We start from the raw sequence: 19859 nt of genomic DNA on the forward strand, positions 1-19859 counted from the left end.
CCGCATACAAAGGTCGATTGGTTGCACGATAAATTGAATTAGGCAAGATGACACATCAACACGGTCCTTAATCCAGACAAGATGGATATCTCCCAACCTGCTCAACCACTAAGGTACGAGCCCATCTTGGCATTTCACACAAGAAGCACCCATCTGTCTCATCTAAACATCCTCTTTTTTCTTTCACCAAAACCCCATTTAATTTCACCAAAACACTCACACATTTATCTTTGGCAAATCATTGTATTCATGATTGAGTTGTATTAAATAAAGTAATCAATTCCTAAGCATTCTAGCAATAATTATCTCCTAAACAGAGCATATCATATTTAGAGATAATTTTAGGTCATCAAGGAATAATCATAGCAATCAAGGGGTGGCTATCTAACCAGGTTTTTAAGTAGTAAAACAATATGCAATTTTATAAAACTGACCAATAGGTTGTGTTTTGAAAAACTAGGATAAATATGCATCAAAGGGTGAGATTGGACTTGTCGTCCTCAAAGCCTTCCAGGAGTTCCTGCTTGCAGTACAGGTCCTCAGGCTCTAGTTCATGGTACGGGCCTTCAAGCTCCACTTTGGGATCCTCCTCGGTCACTCCGCGATCTACGACACACACAAGCGGGCACACAATAAATGAAAGAAAATAAAGTTTTACCTTTTGAGCTCGGAGAGAGAGAGAGAGAGTGAACCAAAAATAGAGGAAGGAAGAGTGTTTTCATGGAATTGGTAGATGACTCGGCGGGAATATGTTTAAGAATGATGTGGTCGAATTTGAAGTTCATAGGAGGAAGTTTGGTGCATAAAATATCGACGAGAAGGTGTTTAGGGGTTGCTTTGAAAGGGTTCAGGGACCTCTTTGTAATTATCTCTGGGAGAGGGAGGGCTTCTGATGAAAATAGAAACGAGAAAGGGGGGAAAGGTCTCGGTGTAAAAAGGAATAAGGGAAGGGGCAAAAGGCAAAACAACCTTTCTTCTCCATGGGACAGAAATAGGGGCGGGAGGAGGAAGGGGGCAGCCTGGCCGGCAGCGGCCAGGGAGAGGGGGCAAATGAAGAGGGGAGTGAGGGGGTTCCATTACCCTCCTCACCTTGGGTAATGGCGGCGCGTGAAGGTGGCTCCACGGCGGCAGCGGGATGTGGCGGTGGTGGCAGCACTGGGAGCACAGATGGGGGAGGAAGATGGCTGGGGCTTGGTGGTGGAGTGGAGGGTGAAGTGGGGGGGCCTTTTATAGGCTGGAGGCGATGGGGAGAGGGTGGCCAATGGGTGGCGCACATGGGCGCATAGGGAAGCGGCAAGCGGCGTTAATGGTGGCCGGAATGTACGGGCACAGGGCGGAGCACAGGGGACGCACAGGGCGGCACTCTAGCGGGCGGCGCAGAGACTTGGCGACGGGCGACGCACCGGCGGCAGGGGCGGTGGCGTGGCACGGTGGTGAAGCGCGTGCGCGGTGTGGTGGGGCCAGGGTGCGCGCGGCGAGGCGGGCATGCACGTGGGGCGGGGCGTAGATGCGCGCGCATGTGCAGTGAGCGTGGCGGGCGCGGCATGCGGGAGCGGGGCTAGGCGGGGGTGAGCGCGGTGGGAGTGGAGCTAGGCTATATCCATATGTTACCTCTGTGTACGCGAATCGTGCAAGGATGGGCACTTGATGAGTTTGCTTGGGGGGAGGATGGTGGAAATTCGTTGGTGGATTTGGGAGTGTTGGGATTGTGTATTACTTTTGACACGTTCTAGCTTATCTAACCATTTGTATGTGTACATCGGCCGAGTTAATTTAGATTAGCACTTTTCGGATGAATTCGCACAAGCTGAAATGAATCAATGGTATGTAGCCAATACAGTCAAACCTGCAATATTGTATAATAGTCGTCTCTAAGGATTTGGGAATGGGTTGTGGTTCCTAACGGGTTGAGAAGGCCCCCAGTTGAGTAAAGTTTTGTCTATGTCATGTGAAGAATTGGAAGGATCAGATTCTGAACATGTAGACTTGTATGTGGCCATGTAGACGGCATTTTTTTGTGAGGTTATCATACTGAAAATGTTCATTTCGAAATGAATGCGTGTGTTTCAAGAATAGTAGTAATGGGTATGTACGGACACGTTTCATCTGCAGCTGATGCACTTCCAGTGTGCTCTTACATGTCCATGGTTTTAAATGTAACTGACTTAAATTTAGTAAATGTAGCATGTGCTCATGCGCTTAATGTCCAGCAACACAAGTCCATGATTTGTTTGGTAGTTCTTGTGGTGGCAAGCATGGATGTCAGAATAGGAAGAAAAGAGAAAAAGATCGCCTAGAAGTTCTATGGTGGCTTATGATTAGAGAAATTGAGAAGTTTAAATTGATCATATAAAGAAATCGGAGTGAGTACAATTTATATGACTTATGACCAACTTCTCCATCTTTACGGGAACACACTATTATTGAATCATAGAGTTACACTTTCCTGAGCTTAACTTAAAACTTTTAGAATAAATAGCTGTTGGACACAGATTACTTTCTTCTTACAGAAATCTGTAGAATATTGAGCTTGAGTTTCTGATTTATCTTCCAATTAATTTAGTTGTGCCAGTAATTGGGTCATTTTGGGGCAATTTAGTTATTTATTCTTGCACTATTATGCTCGATTGGGATTGCCTACATTTTCCATAATTTCTCCTCTCTGTCGTATGCCAACAGGGATAACATGAGCTCATCACCTCATCTTTGATTGGGTCGGCACAACAGCAGTAGCGCCGCTACAACAGCAACAACGCCTGTCATTTGCTCGGGCCGGTAAGCAGCTCAGTAATCTAGCAAGGCTTCAGATGTAAGGTACAAGGACGATCATTTTCATGCTATAGTGATGCAACTGCTGGTTCCATTGTTAATCATGGCTTTCTTTATTTTGGCATGTGACTTGAGTAGTAACACAATAATAATAGCACTAAGCATTATGCAATGCCATACTTCTGAAATACGCAAAATAATATACTTCGGCCCTGTTTGGTTACTCTCGCTAAAGTTTAGCAGCTAAAATTTGCTAAACTTTAGTTGCTAAACTTTAGCAAAAGCTGTTTGGATACTCTTGCTAAAAGGTATTTAATGAGCTGTAAAAAGACCTATCTACCCTTATTAAAGGTGCGCAGGAGGGGGGAGACAAGCAATGAATGAGGGGTATAGGTTGTCCAACCCACCTTTTAGAAAGTTTTAGTAACCAAAAACTTGCTAAAGTGCTAAACTTTAGCAACTCAACTTTAGCAAATTTTAGCAAGGGTGTTTGGCAGTTTAGCAGCTAAAAGCTGCTAAACTTTAGCAACTAAAGTTTAGCAAGGTGGAACCAAACACCCCTTCATTAGGCAATAATATGATTATGAATTAGGCAAAACAATGTACTTCATTAGGCAATAATATCATTATGAATTATGATTCTGAATTAGCAAATATTAGGAAGAGTATTTAGGCAAAAAATATGGTTCCCAAGTAGGCAATAATATGAGCAGGAATTAGGCAAAACCGTGGTTGCTAAATTGGAAGTAATGTGGCCAGAAACTAGGAAATAATATGGTCTTGGATTACCCAAAACAATATAATAGACTTCATTAGGCAATAATATGGTTCTGATTAGGCAATAGTGTATTTATGTAACAGGCAAAATTGTGTACTGCATTAGGCAATGCTTCATTGGGAGTTTCATAATTCATTTTGATTGGCCGCCTTCAATATTAGGTCGCATATAACTACCAGCACTGGTATTTAGACAGAGTTGTTGCTGGATTCAATAGACATTCCATCCTCTTTGTCACTTTGAGCCCACATGCACTACGGGAAACAGGAAAGATGCCGAGTGCCAGGGGCACTCGGCGAAGCCCCAAAAACACTCGGCAAAGCGTTTGCCGAGTGTAACACTTGGCAAACGACACACGGCAAAAATCTTGACGGCAAACACTGATTCGCCGAGTGTTTTGTGTCGGGCACTCGGCAAAGACTTTGCCGAGTGCCCAGAAAACACTCGGCGAACAATTATTGAAAAAAATAAAAAAAAATCATGTTCCCCCACCAGCACATCCTGCTCCGCCGCCGCCGCCGCCGCCACCTGCTCCGCCACCGCCACCATCCACACCGCCGCCAGCCACCGCCACTGCTTCTCGCCGCCACGCCATGAAGCAGATCCGGTGGAGGGGCCGGGCGGGCGGCGGATCCGGGGCCGGGGGCGTCGGGCGGCGGCGGATCCGAGGCCGGGGGCGTCGGGCGGCGGCGAATCCGGGGCGAGCCGGCGAGCGGGCCGAAGGACTCCGGGATGAGGGACTCCGGGACGCCCCACGCGAAGGGGAAGACGAGGAAGCCCAAGAGCGTGAAGAGCGGGCCCGCTGCCTTGACCGCACGCTCGGCCCCGTACGGCCCGCCGGCGACCTCGAAGTAGATGAGGAAGATGAGCGGGAGGACTGTGAGCTTGTTCCGGTGGTGGCGGCCGGCGGCGCCACCGGCTTGCTCCCGCTGTTGTTGCTGGTCTTGCGACGTGTGAGCTTGTTCCGGGGGCGTCGGGCGGCGGCGGATCCGGGGCTGGGGGCGCAGGGCGGCGGCGGATCCGGGGCCGGGGGCGTCGGGCGGCGGCGGATCCGGGGCCGGGGGCGTCGGGCGGCGGGGCCTGGGGCGGCGGGGCTGGGGGCGCCGGGCGGCGGCGGGAGGGAGAGAGGAAGAGGTGGGAGTAGAGTGACGAGTGGGAGTGGGAGTGCGGTGCGGCCGGGACTTAAGTCCTTGGGGCCGGGGAATTAAGTCGCCGAGTGTCCTAGGGTGACACTCGGTGAAGGGTTCTTTGCCGAGTGTCTACCCTAGGACACTCAGCAAAGCTATTTTAAAAAAAAATTAAAAATATCTAACAGTTTCAAAAAATTGTCAAAAATTTACATGAAATAATATATATTCTCTATTGACTGTACAAAAAGTTTTGTAGTCAAATCAAAATTGGACCGTCATTTTGACTCCAAATCTTATGCAATCCTTCTCAACGTTACTATTTTTCTTTTGAAATACTTCAGTTTGTAAACATGGTACGTGATGAAATGGGCAAAATATTCTCAATTTTTTTCCACAGCCTCCACCTATGATATCATCACATCATGACAAATCTCATGATTTTCAGACTTTGCTTGTTTTTTTTATAATTTAAAAATACCACTGCCACACATTCATGGTCGTGTTTCCTGAACAAGATGTTCGAAATTTCTTGTCATTTCATGGGTCAGGTCTCAAATTGGGGCGAAAAACATGAATATCATTTTTCTACTCATTTTGTTCCATAATTTGAATCACTTGCAGTTCAAATTTGACTTATACCAAAAATTCCCTTGAAATGCAATTAATTAAATAAATATAGCAAATAAATCCAAAAATATACCAAATTTTAACATGGAGTACCACATGTTGTATGTGGGAAATAGGAAAAATTTCATGGTGAAAAGAGGAAAAAAATTATTTTTTTTGCCGAGTGTCAAAAAAAACACTCGGCGAACCCCCCTCTTTGCCGAGTGTTTTTTTTGACACTCGGCAAACCCCCCTCTTTGCCGAGTGTTTTTTTTGACACTTGGCAAAGAGGGGGGTTCGCCGAGTGTTCTTTATTTGACACTCGGCAAAGCCCCGATTTGCCGAGTGTTTTTTATTTGCCGAGTGTTTTTGGCTTGGCACTCGGCGAAGAGCTTGTTTGCCGAGTGCTCGAAAAAAATACTCGGCAAAAAAAATACACTCGGCAATTTTGAACTTTCCCGTAGTGATGTTTCGTCTTGTAAGCAACATATGCTAAATAAACTACCAAATTATTCATTTTAGTCTAGCATTTTTGTGTTCTGATTTAAGCATTTTTCAGTGCTCTGACAATTTGCCATCTTTTTTATTTTTCTATTGATCAATTTCATGCTTGTAGCTATCCTGTTGAGAAGCATGAAGCAAAAACAGTGATATTATTGGCAATACCGTTACCATGCCCCTTGTTTAATCTGTAATGCTTTGCTTTCGGTAGTAGGAGGTCACAACCAACCAATTGTACTAACTAACTACAGAAGCTAGCACTACTTTTATGGTCTTACATGTGTCTTTTTCAGTTGTCCTCTATTACCGCTAGTTTTTTTTTGTCATTTCATCTTTTTTTTTTCTGATCAGCCCTATATTTGTGTCATTATAGGGGCAGTCTAATGTTTCAAGTAGGCGAAATATTGCAAAATCTTCAACCTCTAGTGATTTTCTCTAATTATGCATTACATTCTATCTTAAACGCATTGCAGGTCATGAAGTGGTCAGGAAGGGAAGCAAATGTGTAGTCGTCATCTGTTTTCAGTGATTGTTAATGAAGATTATTTTGCTTATGACGTAAGGCAAACACACATCATACCATTGTGCGCAGATTAGAATTAATTGTTTGCAAAGACCCAACTTAGTTGTGATCATTGATTGGCAGGTCATATGGTTGTGCACAGAGAAAGCAAATACTTGAAATTGTAATGGGTATTATTTGAGAAAACCATATCAGGTTGCTTTTGTACAGAAAACTAAAAGCAAAATAGTTTGAAGTATAGATAGGGCTGCCAAAGAATTTGCTGAGATGTTGCATGATCAAATGATGTGCAGTTTATGTGCAGATTTGCATGCGTGCAGTTTCACAAATTTCCTGGGCAAATTATGGGCACTTCTGTGGAATAGTTGTTTTTTCTGTATTGCATTGGGATGGGCCGTGGGCAGGCAGAAAGTTGAAGGCCTGCTGCCTACAGCGACAGCTATAGCTAGGCGTGAGGTTTATTGCTAAAAACGGAAAGCTAATCTATTTGCTACTCAAAACGGTGCGGCTGTACGGTGCGGCTAATTTACAGCCGGCTGTAAATTAGCTGCATCTACATATTATTATGTATCTCGACATATACTATATCTAAGCACCTATAAAAATTAAAACAACCTACAATTTAAAACGGAGGGAGTAGTATATTGCTATTGATGGATGGACAATGCCAAGAAAAAAAAAAGAAGAGCTGGGAGACGCTATGATGAAAGTGAAACGAGTCTTTGTGCAGAGGGAGTCGTACCACATCAGACCTTCATGTCGACCCTCCCTTCCCGATGTTTGCTACTCCCTCCGTTTCAAATTATATGTCGTTTTGATTTTTCTAGGTTCATAAGTATTTATGTACATCTAGACATACACTATATATTTAAGTGCATATAAACATCTATGAACCTAGAGATGCATACAAACATTTATAAACATAGAAAAGCTAAAACTATCTATAATTTGGAACTGGAACGGAGGGATCAGTAGCTCCGTTCTTGGCCTCATCAGAATTCGGGGATCCCCCCAAAATCCTTCCTCGTCAATGTGGGAGAAGATGAAGTCAAATTGCATCGGCATGGGATGGGAGAACAAAAATCCAATCCAAGTTGGTGAGGGACTGGAAAATGGCGGGTAGAAGTAGGATTTAGCTTTCCCCATTATGATATATTATTAACATGCATGGACACACACTGCTGACTCTCGAGATCGGTTGCGCGTTCAATGCTTGCGAGTACAGAAATTAATTGTAGCAGTTGGCAGTGGCTGAGTGCGATCTCTTATATACTCTCTTCATTGTTTTGATAGCCCGGTTTGCAAAACTAAAATATTTCTCCTTTGATAGTCCCATTTGAGAGTCCCATTTGAGTTGATGTCTCTAAGTTTGATACAGATAACCGTTCAATTCCCATCCAAAGTAACTCCTCTAGAAATAATTGGTGCACGTATATGATGATATCGATACGGAGGTGCATATGATAACAAGAGTACTTAATGATATGGTTCACTAGATGATAAGTAAAATTTATTCTCCTTCGTCGTTATGCTAAGACGACATAAGTCTATCAAAAAGAAGCAGGAGTATGTTGCAAGAGAGCGTGCACAGTGCAATCCGCCGGGTCAAACATGCATGAACCACCCTGTCGATGTACAGTGAGCTTGCTTGAAGCTGTCAGACACGGGATGGACCGGAGCTTAGCCCTTGTTTACTTGGCGAATTTGGAAGGTGCCAAATTACTGTAGCAACACTGTAGCGTTTCGTTTGTATTTGTGAATTATTGTCCAAACATTGACTAATTAGGCTCAAAAGATTCGTCTCGCAAAGTACAACAAAACTGTGCAATTAGTTTTTAATTTCATCTACATTTAGTACTCCATACATGTACCGCAAGTTTGATGTGATGGGGAATCTTCTTTTTGCATAGTGCCAAAGTTAGGAGTTGGGAGTGAAGTAAACAAGGGGTTATTTCAAACACACACGAAGCGACGACAAGGACGACAACAACATTAGTAGCAGTATTTACTCTGAAGAGAGATGACCAAGGTTGACCTTGACTTGCTCGTTCATGGATGGTGCTGAAAAGTAGGCGTACTCTATACACCTTGCCGTCTCATCTCATGCATGCACCTAGCCTGTCACATGCATTGACTTGCCGCTGAATGTGTGCGGCCACATTATCACCATCGCGGTGGCTGTTTCCAGTTCGTGGGCGGATGGCGACAGCTCTTTTAATGGATGGAAATCGTAGAGCAGATCTTAAAATATATCTTATGTACACTTTATATTATAGAAACACAACAACCGGATCCGTGGCACAATGGTAGCGCTTCTAAGGGGTGATACCCCTGTCAAAGAGTTTAACACACGTTACATGTTTAGATGCTAATTAAAGTATTAAATATAGACTACTTATAAAACTAATTGCACAGATGGAGTATAATTCGCGAGACGAATCTATTAAGCCTAATTAGTCCATGATTTGACAATGTGTAGCACGGGGTTCTGCAATTAGTTTTATAATTAGCTCACGTTTAGTCCTTCTAATTAGCATCCAAACATCAGTTCAGTACTTCGTATCCAAACACGCCTCCAAACACGCCCTAGCTCTACCCTCAACACGCCTCCAAACACGCCCTAGCTCTACCCTCGATCCTAATCCGGAATATTTTTTATATTCAATTTTTTTGGAACCGTTTTTATAGTTTTCTGTTCCAGCGGATTCTTTGGTTTACCCACTTTCTTGAAGGCACTTTTGAATACTCTTTTCTGGCCGCTTTTGAAAAGAACTTAGCTAATACTCCCTCACTTGGAATGGAGGGAGTATATACTACTATTTTGATCTCATCACGTTCGCCGCAGCTCCAGTCATCCCCATCAGGAGAAAGGGGGCAGTTAGTCAAGAGCCAATCCACCAGATGAGGATGGAAGAGAAGGATGTGTGCTCGATCCGTGACCGCGTGTGCACAGGCAACCCAGCCGAGGACCATGCATGTAGCTTTAACTCAAAGACTAGCCTGTCAGACAGAGCAATCTCCTCTGGCGTCCGCCGCACCACCCCGATGTGACGCTGGACGACGACGGCAGCCATTAACCCTTTATATGCTGGTACTAATAACCTTCATTAACCTGCTGCCAGCGACGACGAAGCTATTGCCGATTAGTTGAGGGCTCAACTGTTGACGAGGACCGACGACGTACGGCAATTAACCCGCCGGCGATGCGCCATGTGCCCCGCGGCCCCCGCCCTCGATCGGCAGAGCTCCTACCCCGGCCGGCAGTGGGCACATGCGCATCGCTTTCGGCGCCTAGCTGCAAGCAAGCCCCCGCAAGTTGCCGCCTCCTCCGTTGCCCCACGGCTCCGTCGCCTTCAATTCCTCCGGGCTCCATGCAGACGACGAAAGGGACGCGCGGGCGCCTCTCGCCACACCCACACCCCACGCAGCTTGTTGCCGGCCCTCCTCGTGTTGTCAGCCGGGGTGGCGGCAGACGCGGTGCACTCTCTGTCAGTCTGTCTGTACTCCCCGCTTGCCAGGTACACGCGTTGCATCATAATCTCTGTTGCATAATATCTGTACTAGCTAGGCGGTATTCTTCATCCTCTCTTTTATTTTCCTTTCCTTTTTTTACTAATTTCCCGTTCGAAGTCTTCACCTTATTACTGACTACAAGTATATTATTATATGACAAAGTGGAAAAAAAATATTAAATAAAGCAGAGATAATCCAATGTGGGTGGAGGATAGGCGTGAGCGTCACCGGCGCTGTAGTGCGGTTATGGGGGAGATAGCAATAGCGCGCATGCAAGAAGTTATGGGGCTCGTTATTAGCCGGCCGCCGCCTCGTGTAGCGCCTGCGAGTTTTCCGCTGCCTTTCTTTCACGGCAAGGTATACTAGATCTTCCTTGCCCGCTTTCTCATTCTCTCACATGGCTGAAGTGGAGGAAAAAAAAGCCAAAGGTGGCGGAGGATGGGGGCGGCCCCGTGACAAACGAGCTGATATAGACTGTTGCGTGCCGACCCAATGGCCAATGCAAATGCCAGTTTTGTAACAGCGCAACGGCGACGAGATGCGCGTCATGGTGTTATATTTAGGGGGTGTTTGGATCTTTAGTTATGTCATATCGAATATTCGGAGGTTAATATAAGCTAATTATAAAAATTACACAGATGAACGCTAATTCGCGAGACGAATCTATTAAGCCTAATTAATCCATCATTAGCACATGTTTACTGTAGCATCATATTGTCAAATCATGAACTAATTAGGCTTAATAGATTTATCTCGCAAATTAGCCTCCATATGTGCAATTGATTTTGTAATTAGTCTATGTTTAATATTTCTAATTAGTATATAAATATTCGATGCGATAAGAAGGGAGTAAAGAACCAACGAGGCCAAGGATCTGGTTGATGTGCAACACCTTTGCTGCAAAAATATACGATCCAGATATCCGGCCATGCCCACAGGTGTTATTGCACCCGCCACTTGCTCCCCCAAGACTTTAAGAGCTTGGTTGTCAGTGGTAGTTCCAAAGTGGATCCCGCTGATTATAAGGGGTGTTTGGAAGACAGGGGCTAAATTTTAGCTATGTCACATCGGATGTTCGGATACGAATTAGGAGGATTAAATATGAGCTAATTACAAAACTAATAGCAGAACCCCTAGGCTAAATCACGAGACGAATCTATTGAGCCTAATTAATCCATCATTAGCGAATGGTTACTGTAGCACCACATTGTCAAATTATGGACTAATTAGGCTTAATAGATTCGTCTCGCGATTTAGCCTAGGGGTTGTGTAATTAGTTTTATAATTAATCTAGATTTAATACTCTTAATTAGTGTCCAAACCTTCGATGTGATGGGGGTTAAAATTTAACCCCCTCCTCCCAGCACCCCATAATTATCTGACTTTCAGTTCCTGTGAAGCCTGAGGAAGGACAGCAGTGGGCTGTGCCTATAGAATGCTAAAGTCAGGTGAAAGAAAAGTGCTGCATCCTGTTTGTCGTACGAGTCGTGTTCCCTGTGGAATCAAATCCAATCCATCGTACATCCCTCCACTGGCACGGTCCTCTCTCGTAATTTTCAGAGGTAAATTACATTTTATATGCAAACGTTTCTGTATGGACAGGGACGGCATCATTTCCAGTTTACAAGCAACCATACATGGTGCAACTCTGTTTCTCTAAAAATAAATATTTTTCTTTACGGTGGAAAATAAAAAAAAGGTAATGCTAAGCTCCCGACGTCCGACGCCAGCAAAATGTCGGACGCGACGTGACTCTTTACCGTCCAGGTAAATCTTATCCCTTCACATATTTATCCCCATAACCTCATTCACCGAACAAGATAATCCTCCAACAGCTCTCTCTCTCTCCACACACAACAAGTTCCCGGTGGCCTCATCCCCCACCCCAACGGCGGCGCGCTCCCCCAGCACGGCGTCCTCCTCATCCACCCCGGCGGCGGCGCGCTCCTCCACTCCGGAAACCTTGTCCCCCACCCTGGAGGCGCCCTCCCCCCACTCCGGCGTCCTCAACCAACCGGGAGCACCCAACGCCCCGGATCCGGTGGCCCTCTCCCCAACCCCAGCGAGATCCGAGCGGGGAAGGATCGGGCGGCGGCCATGGTGGACGACCTTCGGCGGCAGGCTGGTTGTCGTGGATCTGAGTGTTGGAATAGGTACCTCATGGTGTTGCAATAGTTATTTTTAGATGTTGCAACGGTGGCTTTTGATGTTTCATCTGTTTTGCAACAGTCTGACTTGCCAGCAATCGGTTGTTGCACTAACTTGTTCATTATGTTGCATATAGTTGTTTTCTTTGTTTCGTCTCTTCTTCTTTCATTGTTGCAATGTTGTAAGAGATGTTTTTTTTGTTATTGCAATGTGTCTGTTTTGAAAGTTGCACGAAGCAATTCGGGATGTTTCATGCACGTAAAGGTGTTGCAATCCTCGGTGTTGCAAGTATTGATTTTTGATGTTTCGATAGTTATTTTTCAATGTTGCGACGGAGCGTCCGATAAAACAAAATTATCGGACGTCCGGGCGGTAGCACTTCCGATAAAAAAAACATATATATGGTGCTACTGTGACTGAAGGCTACACATATCTCCATCAGTATAGTACTTACGTTCCAAAACGCCGTTCAAACTGAACGACGTGCATGCATTTTTAATTTACTGCATGCTTGGGTTGCTGTCATCGATCATGTGGCCGTCCGGTTTCAGTAGCATGCACGCACTCGCCATGGAGGCAGGCAGGTGTCAGCAGCTGTATTGTACTGTACCAAGCGAACGCGTTGGCCACTAATAGCCCAATTAGAGCATCAAGGTGTCGCCTTCGACGTCGTTGATCCACCCAAACTTGTCCATGTACGGGTTGGCGAGCCTCTCCGGCGGGTAGCTGTCGATGCAGCTCTCCCACGGCCCCTTGTCGGCCATGTCGCCGGTCACCTCCCACAGGCAGCTGTTGCACTTGAACCCCGACCCGAAGGTCACCATGAGCACCCTGTCCCCGACCTCGAGCCGTCCCTTGGCCTCCATGTAGGAGAGCACGTACCAGAGGCTGCTCGCCGACGTGTTCCCCCACCGGTGCAGCGTCATCCGCGCCGGCTCCACGTCGCCGTCGTCCAGCCCCAGGCTCTGCTTCACCGCCTCGATCACCGCCGTGCCGCCGGGGTGGAGGCAGAAGTGGTCCACGCCGGTCTTGAAGTTGATCCTGGGGCCGTCGCCGGCGCCGCCCTGCTTCTTGCCGGAGGAGGGGTGAAGGAGCCGCCGGGAGAGGAGGCGCGCGGCGAACCGCGCGAGCTCGGACACGGGGAGGATGCTCGGCGCGACGCGGCGCAGGTTGGCGGCGAAGGCGCGCACGGCGGCCTTGGGGAGCGCCTTGCTGAGGCTGATCCCGACGCGGCCCTCGGCGTCCTCGCGCTGCAGCGCGCACGCGTGCGCGTCGTCGTTGGCGCCGATGTGCGCGCGCACGAGGCAGCGGAGTTCCATCTTGGCGCGGCCGCGGCGGGCCGGGTCGTTGGTGATCAGGACGGCGGCGCCACCGCTGCGGAACAGGCAGTTGGCGAGCATCATGGACTTGTCGGTGCCGGAGTACCAGTTGGGCGCGATGGACTCCGACGAGACCACGAGCGCCAGCGCGCGTGGCCGCGTCCGGAGCGCGTTCCGGGCGAGGTCCAGCGCGACGAGGCCGGCGCTGCACCCCATCCCGGCGAGGTTGTACGCCGCGACGTCCTCGCGCAGGCCGTAGCGGCGGACAACCCGGGACGCCAGCGACGGCGCCGGGGAGAGCATAGAGACGTTGAAGACGAGCACGTCGACGTCGCGGGGCGCGACGCCGGTGCGGGCGAAGAGCCCGGCGACGGCCTCGTCGAGGAAGGCGTCCATCTCGTCCAGCGCGTCCTGCAGGGTGGGCGAGTCCTCGCGGCCCTCGAGGATGCTGCGCGGGGCGTAGGTCTCCTCGCCGATGCCGGAGCGGACGATGACGCGGAGGAGGAAGCGGTAGTCGGCGAGGCCCAGCCGCTTGTTGCGCTGGATCAAGTCGCCGGCCTCCTCCGTGGAGATCTTGCGGGTGTCGCAGGGTTTGTGGCAGACGTAGTCAAGGAGGTAGCACCGCGACTGCCGGCGGCGCGCGGCGGCCGTCCAGGCCAGGTAGGCCAGGGCGTGCGCCAGGAGGAGCGCCGTGAGCAGAGGAAGAAGCTCCATCGCTGGCCGACGACGGATCTTGCTCGATCAATCTCTTGATGCTAGATACTTACAGTACTAGCTAATAAGCTTAGCTGCTAATTACGTACTAGAATTTAGAAGCACGTTGGTCTGCCTCGATCTGCCAGTGGTTGGGAGTGTGGCTACTTGCATGCTTATGCCAGCCGGGTGTGGGTATATATAGGCCGCGCGACGCGTGCCGGGCCAGGCTGCGGCTGCTTAGCCAGTTAGCCTACAGAGTAGCTGGGCCAAAGCATAGCTGGACCATGAAAGAAAGGGTTTTTTTCCGTCGTCTACTACAAATTAGGAAATAGGAATTAGGAAACACTACAAATTTTGAGCTGCCACCGGCTTGCTGCTCAGAAAGCTGCGCCCATTTATTTTGTGCTCCTATCTTTCAGTTAAGGGTTAGGTCTAATTAAGGGCGTCTCCAGTCCAACGTTAGGAGATCAAGTGACAAGTCCTTTTCCTAAATGCTAGGAAGTCATTAGCACAAATTACACCTTAAAAATATTAAAGATTTCTCTCTTACCAATATATATCGATCGAGATGCAGCAAAACCTCGCTCTTGGTCAGTTGTTTTGAAACCGGAGGAGCTAGTGTTTACTCATGATGAAGGAGACGGGCACCTAGCCAGGTTCAAGTTGAGACGACGCACTGCTCACGTAAAAAAGATTATTAACATTGCTGATATTTTACTAATCTAGGCAGTCCGTGTCATTGCCTGGCCACACATATGCTCTCATCTCGATCAGTACGTCCCCACTAGCTATATGTCTGCAGCGTGGTGGCTTGCATCATAGCAATGTGAAAACACCATTATTTATTGCTGCTCGAACCGACTTACCGAGCTGCCACTGCCAGGCAGATGTGCTACCATATCGCAACAATTTGCATGCTCAGGTTTACGTTGCATCTATCGGCTATGATGAATTAATATTAGCGACGTCAAGCTCTTCCTTACTATACAATCTATAGTATGCCATCATCCTCTCTTTGACCGGGCCGTACCGACTACCATCTCAACTACACCTGTCACTATCTTACTATATATTATTCATTGGAGACTCCAAAGGTACCTTCTGACACCTCCACATTAATTAATCATCACGAGATTGGTAACAAAAGATAAATCCTACAAATAAATTCTCACAAAAATTAGAAATATATATCTAAATTAGCAACCTCCAACATTAAAAAAAGGTTAAAGTAACTCACATAATCTTTATCTAAATTATAAGCCACCTATGTTATTATAAGAAATAATCTAAAGTAGTCCTAAATGTGCGTCTAATTACGCACCTCCTCTTTAATTATTAACGATAAGCTAAATCAACCCCTGAATCTGTTTTTAAATTACCCTCATTATAAAACAAATATCCTAAAATACATCAATACATCATTCTAGATTACATATTTCTGGCATTATTAGTTTATAGAAAATACTAAGTGACCATGGGAGGAGGGTCGGATCTAGGGAGGCGTTGGATAGGGTTTGTTCGGCGGCGGCACGGTAGAGAGGAGATAGTGAGAACGAGTGGAAATGGTTAGAGTTTAGGTTGGACCGTGTTGGGACTTGGGACTATACTAGAGTCGACCACCGAGGTGCCTAAGGTGTCGTGTACGCGACAATCATCATAAACATTTTCCTACTGTAATATGGCGTATCACAGGCAAATCCGTTTGTGTTTATTGAGTCATCAAAGGCATTTCGCGGTGTACGGCTAAAAAACTGTTTGCCACGAATGGTTCTACTTCTACAATATTGCGTGTAGACAGTGTAGCACGTGACCAGCTGTCCAGCTTAAAGATTTGAAGGTCAGCGGCCAAGGCAGTCACAAATGAGGTCTGGCTCCTGGAAAGAGCTAGCCATGCATGAAGCCCAGGCCACACATCAGGTGCTTTTATCCCGGTTGACTTTAGACCCGGAGCTAAAATGTCATTAGCCCGGGTCAAAAATGAGGCACCGAAGGCTACCGACGGGAGGGGCTTTAGTCCCGGTTGTAACGGCTACAAAATATCGCACCGATGTTCCCCCTTTTATCCCGATTGGTAATTCCAACCAGGACTCCCGGTTGGAATTACCAACCGGGACTAAATCTTTTGTTCCAACGGTTGAAATTTCCAACCAGGACAAAATCTCACCGCCTATAAATCCAACCAGCCCGAGAGCTCTTCTTCCTCCCCCAGCCCGAGCCACTCCACCAGAGATCGAGAGGTTCTTCCTCCTCTCCATGGTGAGCAAGCAACCTTAGGGGAGGTGCTGTCGGGCATACACCCTAGGCCCACGAGTAGGCCTTGGACGGCCCACTAAGGGACGTACTCGGACAAGATCAGAACAAGGATGGACACATCCTACTCGGACTAGTCAAGTATGTTTATGGAAAACTACTCGGGTCTTTACCGAGTAGAACTCTGTAATAGTACCCGACTAGGACTCCAGCTTGTAACCCTGCCCTCCCGTGTATATAAGGGCGAGCAGGGACCCCTCTCAGCAACAACTCCAGTTCACCAAATACAAACCAACACACAGGACATAGGGTATTACGCGATCTAGCGGCCTGAACCTGTCTAAATCGTGTTCCTTGCGTCACCATTGATTCCTTGATTCTCGACGATCCTTACCGCATAAAAGACCATCTAGGGTACCCCCCACCTGGCGCGCCAGCTGTCGGTTACGACTACTTCTTCAGAAGCAGCCTCATCGCTACCAAGCGCCGTGTCAACAGCCTTTATGACAAAGAAGAATTGGTCATAAATAGCAAGTTCAAATTTATCAGCTACAGATAAGTTCACAACTACATAGCTTGGCACCCCGAAACTTCTCAGGGGTTGAAGCAGACTTAGCCGCAGACATCTTGCGGACCACTCTGTGTTTCTTGACGGGAGGAGAGGGTTCGTCCTTTGACTCCTCAGCAACAGCCTCTGACTCTTCTTCCAACTGCGCCAAGTAGCCGGCAAGAACTCGAGACTACAAAAAACAAGTCGATATCAACAAACAAATACCACACAAGTCAGAAAAGTACAAGTCAGGTGCAAAGACATACCACTTCTGGCTCATACCAGGCGTCATACTGACGAAGGGCCGCAGGGATTACTGGTACTCCCTGATAGTTCCTGAAGAACTTGGCCAGCAGCACCTCTACGTCATCATCGGATATATCCTCATCGGACATGCGCGATGGATCCTTAAGACCTGCGTACTCACTTCCCGAGTGAGCACGTTGTTGAAGCGGCTGGACCCTTCTCTTTAGAAAGCTAGCTGCCACATTGATTCCAGTAAGACCGAGTGCCTTCAACTCGGTAATCTGCTGCATCAGGTGATCAAGCTTGGGAGTGTCTTCGGGTTCGCTCACCCAGTTTTCCACGTGCTTGGGCGCGTGACCAGTCACCACAGGCAGGCGAGGATCGTGGTTCCCAATATAGAACCACCTCTTCTTCCACTCACCATGGGAATCAGTCAAGTTGTACTCAATGTATGCGCCCGAGTTCCTGAGTTGAAACCCGGCGCCTCCAAAGACTTCTGTCCTTTAGGCACTCGGCTGAGGTTTACAACGGAACAACTTCCTAAACAGCTCGAGGCTTGGAGAAACTCCCAAATAAACTTCGCAGAGGTGTACGAAAATGGACATATGCAGTACACCATTGGGGTTCAAATGCACGAGTTGAAGCTTATAGTACTCGAGGATACCTCTAAAAAAGTCAGAGGTGGGCACTGCCAACCCCCTCTCCACAAAGTGCGCGAGCATCACGGTCTTGCCTGGATGCTCTTCAAATTGCCACGCATTCCGAAATACGGGGCGCCACTCCAGAATCTCCTTCGGCTGAAGAAGCTTTGCATCGACCAGTGCTTGCACGGCTTCCTCCTTCATCACCGAGTGTTGCCACGTTGCCCCAGGCAGCGGCGGTGCAGTCTGGTTCGTCGGCCCCACCTTCGGCGCCGGCAGCACCAGCTCCTTCCCCTTCTTGGATTTTGCCTTGCCCGTCGCCGGAGCCTTGCCCTGGATTGTAACACCTGCCATTTTAGTCATTAAGGTAACTCTGAAGAAATAGAAGCAATTCATGAAGAAAAGGAGAAGAAATTGGCTAAAAATCAAATTCAGGTCAAATTTGACCGAAATTTGAATCTTGAATTCGAAATTCAGAAAAAATTGGCAAAAATATGGAATGGAAGTATAAGAGTGATTAGAACTTGAAGATCAAGATTTGGGACAAGATCTGGTCCTAAATGCCTCAAGAAAATCAAGAAAGAAATTAAAAACTGAAGTTACTATTCACCATCCGACAATAAGTTCAGAAAAAACAGCAATAGAGTCCATTTTGAAAATTAATTTCCGACCAATTTTCCAAATAAGTGGACCAAGACAACTATACCATAATAAAGTATGGACTTTGGACAAGTATCTTCAGGTGTTGTTGATCAAGAATAGTAGAGGGAACCATTTCAAATCGAGGCCCAAAGTCAGCACCTTGTCACGGTAGACTGCACTACTGAATTTGTCTAAGTCTGAAACAGCAATATGTGGCCGAGTTTGGAGCTGATTTCAGGGAAATGTAGAGCAAAAGGTGTAAGTGTTTATACGCAAAATGGAATCCTTGAAGGTTGTAGAACACAAATGGGAAGAAGTTGGACTACAAGAAAAGGATTTGGATCACTGAAATCATTTACAAAGTAGGTTAAATGACCCTGTCAAGTGACTGACGAGCTGAACTTCGAGTTTCAGAGTCATTCAAAAAATAAGAGAAAGAATTCAAAATTCGACTGTGCTAGGATGATTATCTCGGGTCAGAGCAAAAATAAAACTTGGAGAGTTCAAGTTTATCTACCACTTTGCCTAAGACACTTGTGGGCCGTCGGATGCACTTTTGACCGTGATTGAGCTCTGAAGTTTCGGGCTTCAGAAAGCAAAGAGGGGGGGGGGGCGACAGAGCAAGCAGGACGTGTCGTCACCGGCGCTCTGCCCCGCTGTCCAGCTCGACCTCTAGGCCACCTTCGCGCCACGCAAGTCCATAGCTAGGCCACGGTGTCAACCATGCGCGCGGAGAAAGCTTCGAATAACTACCGCTCCCGCGCTGCCCTTTTTACCGCCTCTTTTTCTACCGCCGCCGCCCTTTCTGTCCAAGCCACCGCCGCCGACCAAATTCCACTGCCACGCCTCACCTCCCGTCGATTCCTCTCGCCCACTCCCCCACAGATACCCCAGCTACACCCCGGTCCACTTGTTGCCCAACATCCTTGCCGGAGTACCCGTACTCGCCGTCGTTCCCGTCCGCCGCCGCCGCGCCTCCTGCTCACGGTGAGCACCTCCTTGCTCTTGTTCTCTTTCTTTATGGGTAGTCGTAGGCGGGTCCTTGGGGTGCTAGAAAGCCGTAGAGGGAGTCGTCGGGGTAAGCCAAGCCGTCGTCGTGCTTAGCCACGACCGGCCGTAAGCGCCGCCGCCCGCCGCCGTGGAGGGAATTCCTCCGGCCATCTCCCGGGGAGCTACCGCCGCGCACGGTTGCGTTAGGGCATGGGGATGCTTCCCCGGCCCAGACCCATCGCCGGTAGGGCGCCGGCCGGCGAGCCGCACCGCCCCCTGTCGCGCCTATTTTTGGCGGGAGGAAGAAGAAGCCTCTGGTGCTGCGGGCCCGCGCGTCAGGGAGGAGAAGAGAGGGAGGAGGCAGGCCGGGCGACGGCTTAGGTGGGCCGCGAGTCCAAGTCGGCCCAAGTGCCAGCGTGGGAGAGGGGCCGTTGGAGGGAGAGGCCGGAGGCCCAGGGGTCCAACGGGCCAGGTTTCGCTGAAGAGGAAGAAAAGGAGAGTTGGGCCGTGGGCCGGTGCTGGTCCGGGAAAAGAATAAGAAAAAGGAAAACGGCCCA

At 48.1% G+C, this 19859-nt stretch overlaps 1 protein-coding gene across 1 annotated transcript; it reads right to left on the bottom strand.

The window, feature by feature from the left end:
• Positions 1 to 12233: 12233 nt before the first annotated feature.
• On the bottom strand, positions 12234 to 14163 carry LOC117836150 (3-ketoacyl-CoA synthase 12). Its single transcript, XM_034715525.2, has one exon. The coding sequence runs from the start codon at positions 13999 to 14001 to the stop codon at positions 12610 to 12612; it is 1392 nt and encodes a 463-aa protein (XP_034571416.1). The 5' UTR covers positions 14002 to 14163; the 3' UTR covers positions 12234 to 12609.
• Between the last annotated feature and the right edge of the window lie 5696 nt (positions 14164 to 19859).

The sequence above is a fragment of the Setaria viridis genome, chromosome 9, assembly GCF_005286985.2.
Source record: "Setaria viridis chromosome 9, Setaria_viridis_v4.0, whole genome shotgun sequence".
Classification (NCBI taxonomy): domain Eukaryota; kingdom Viridiplantae; phylum Streptophyta; class Magnoliopsida; order Poales; family Poaceae; genus Setaria; species Setaria viridis.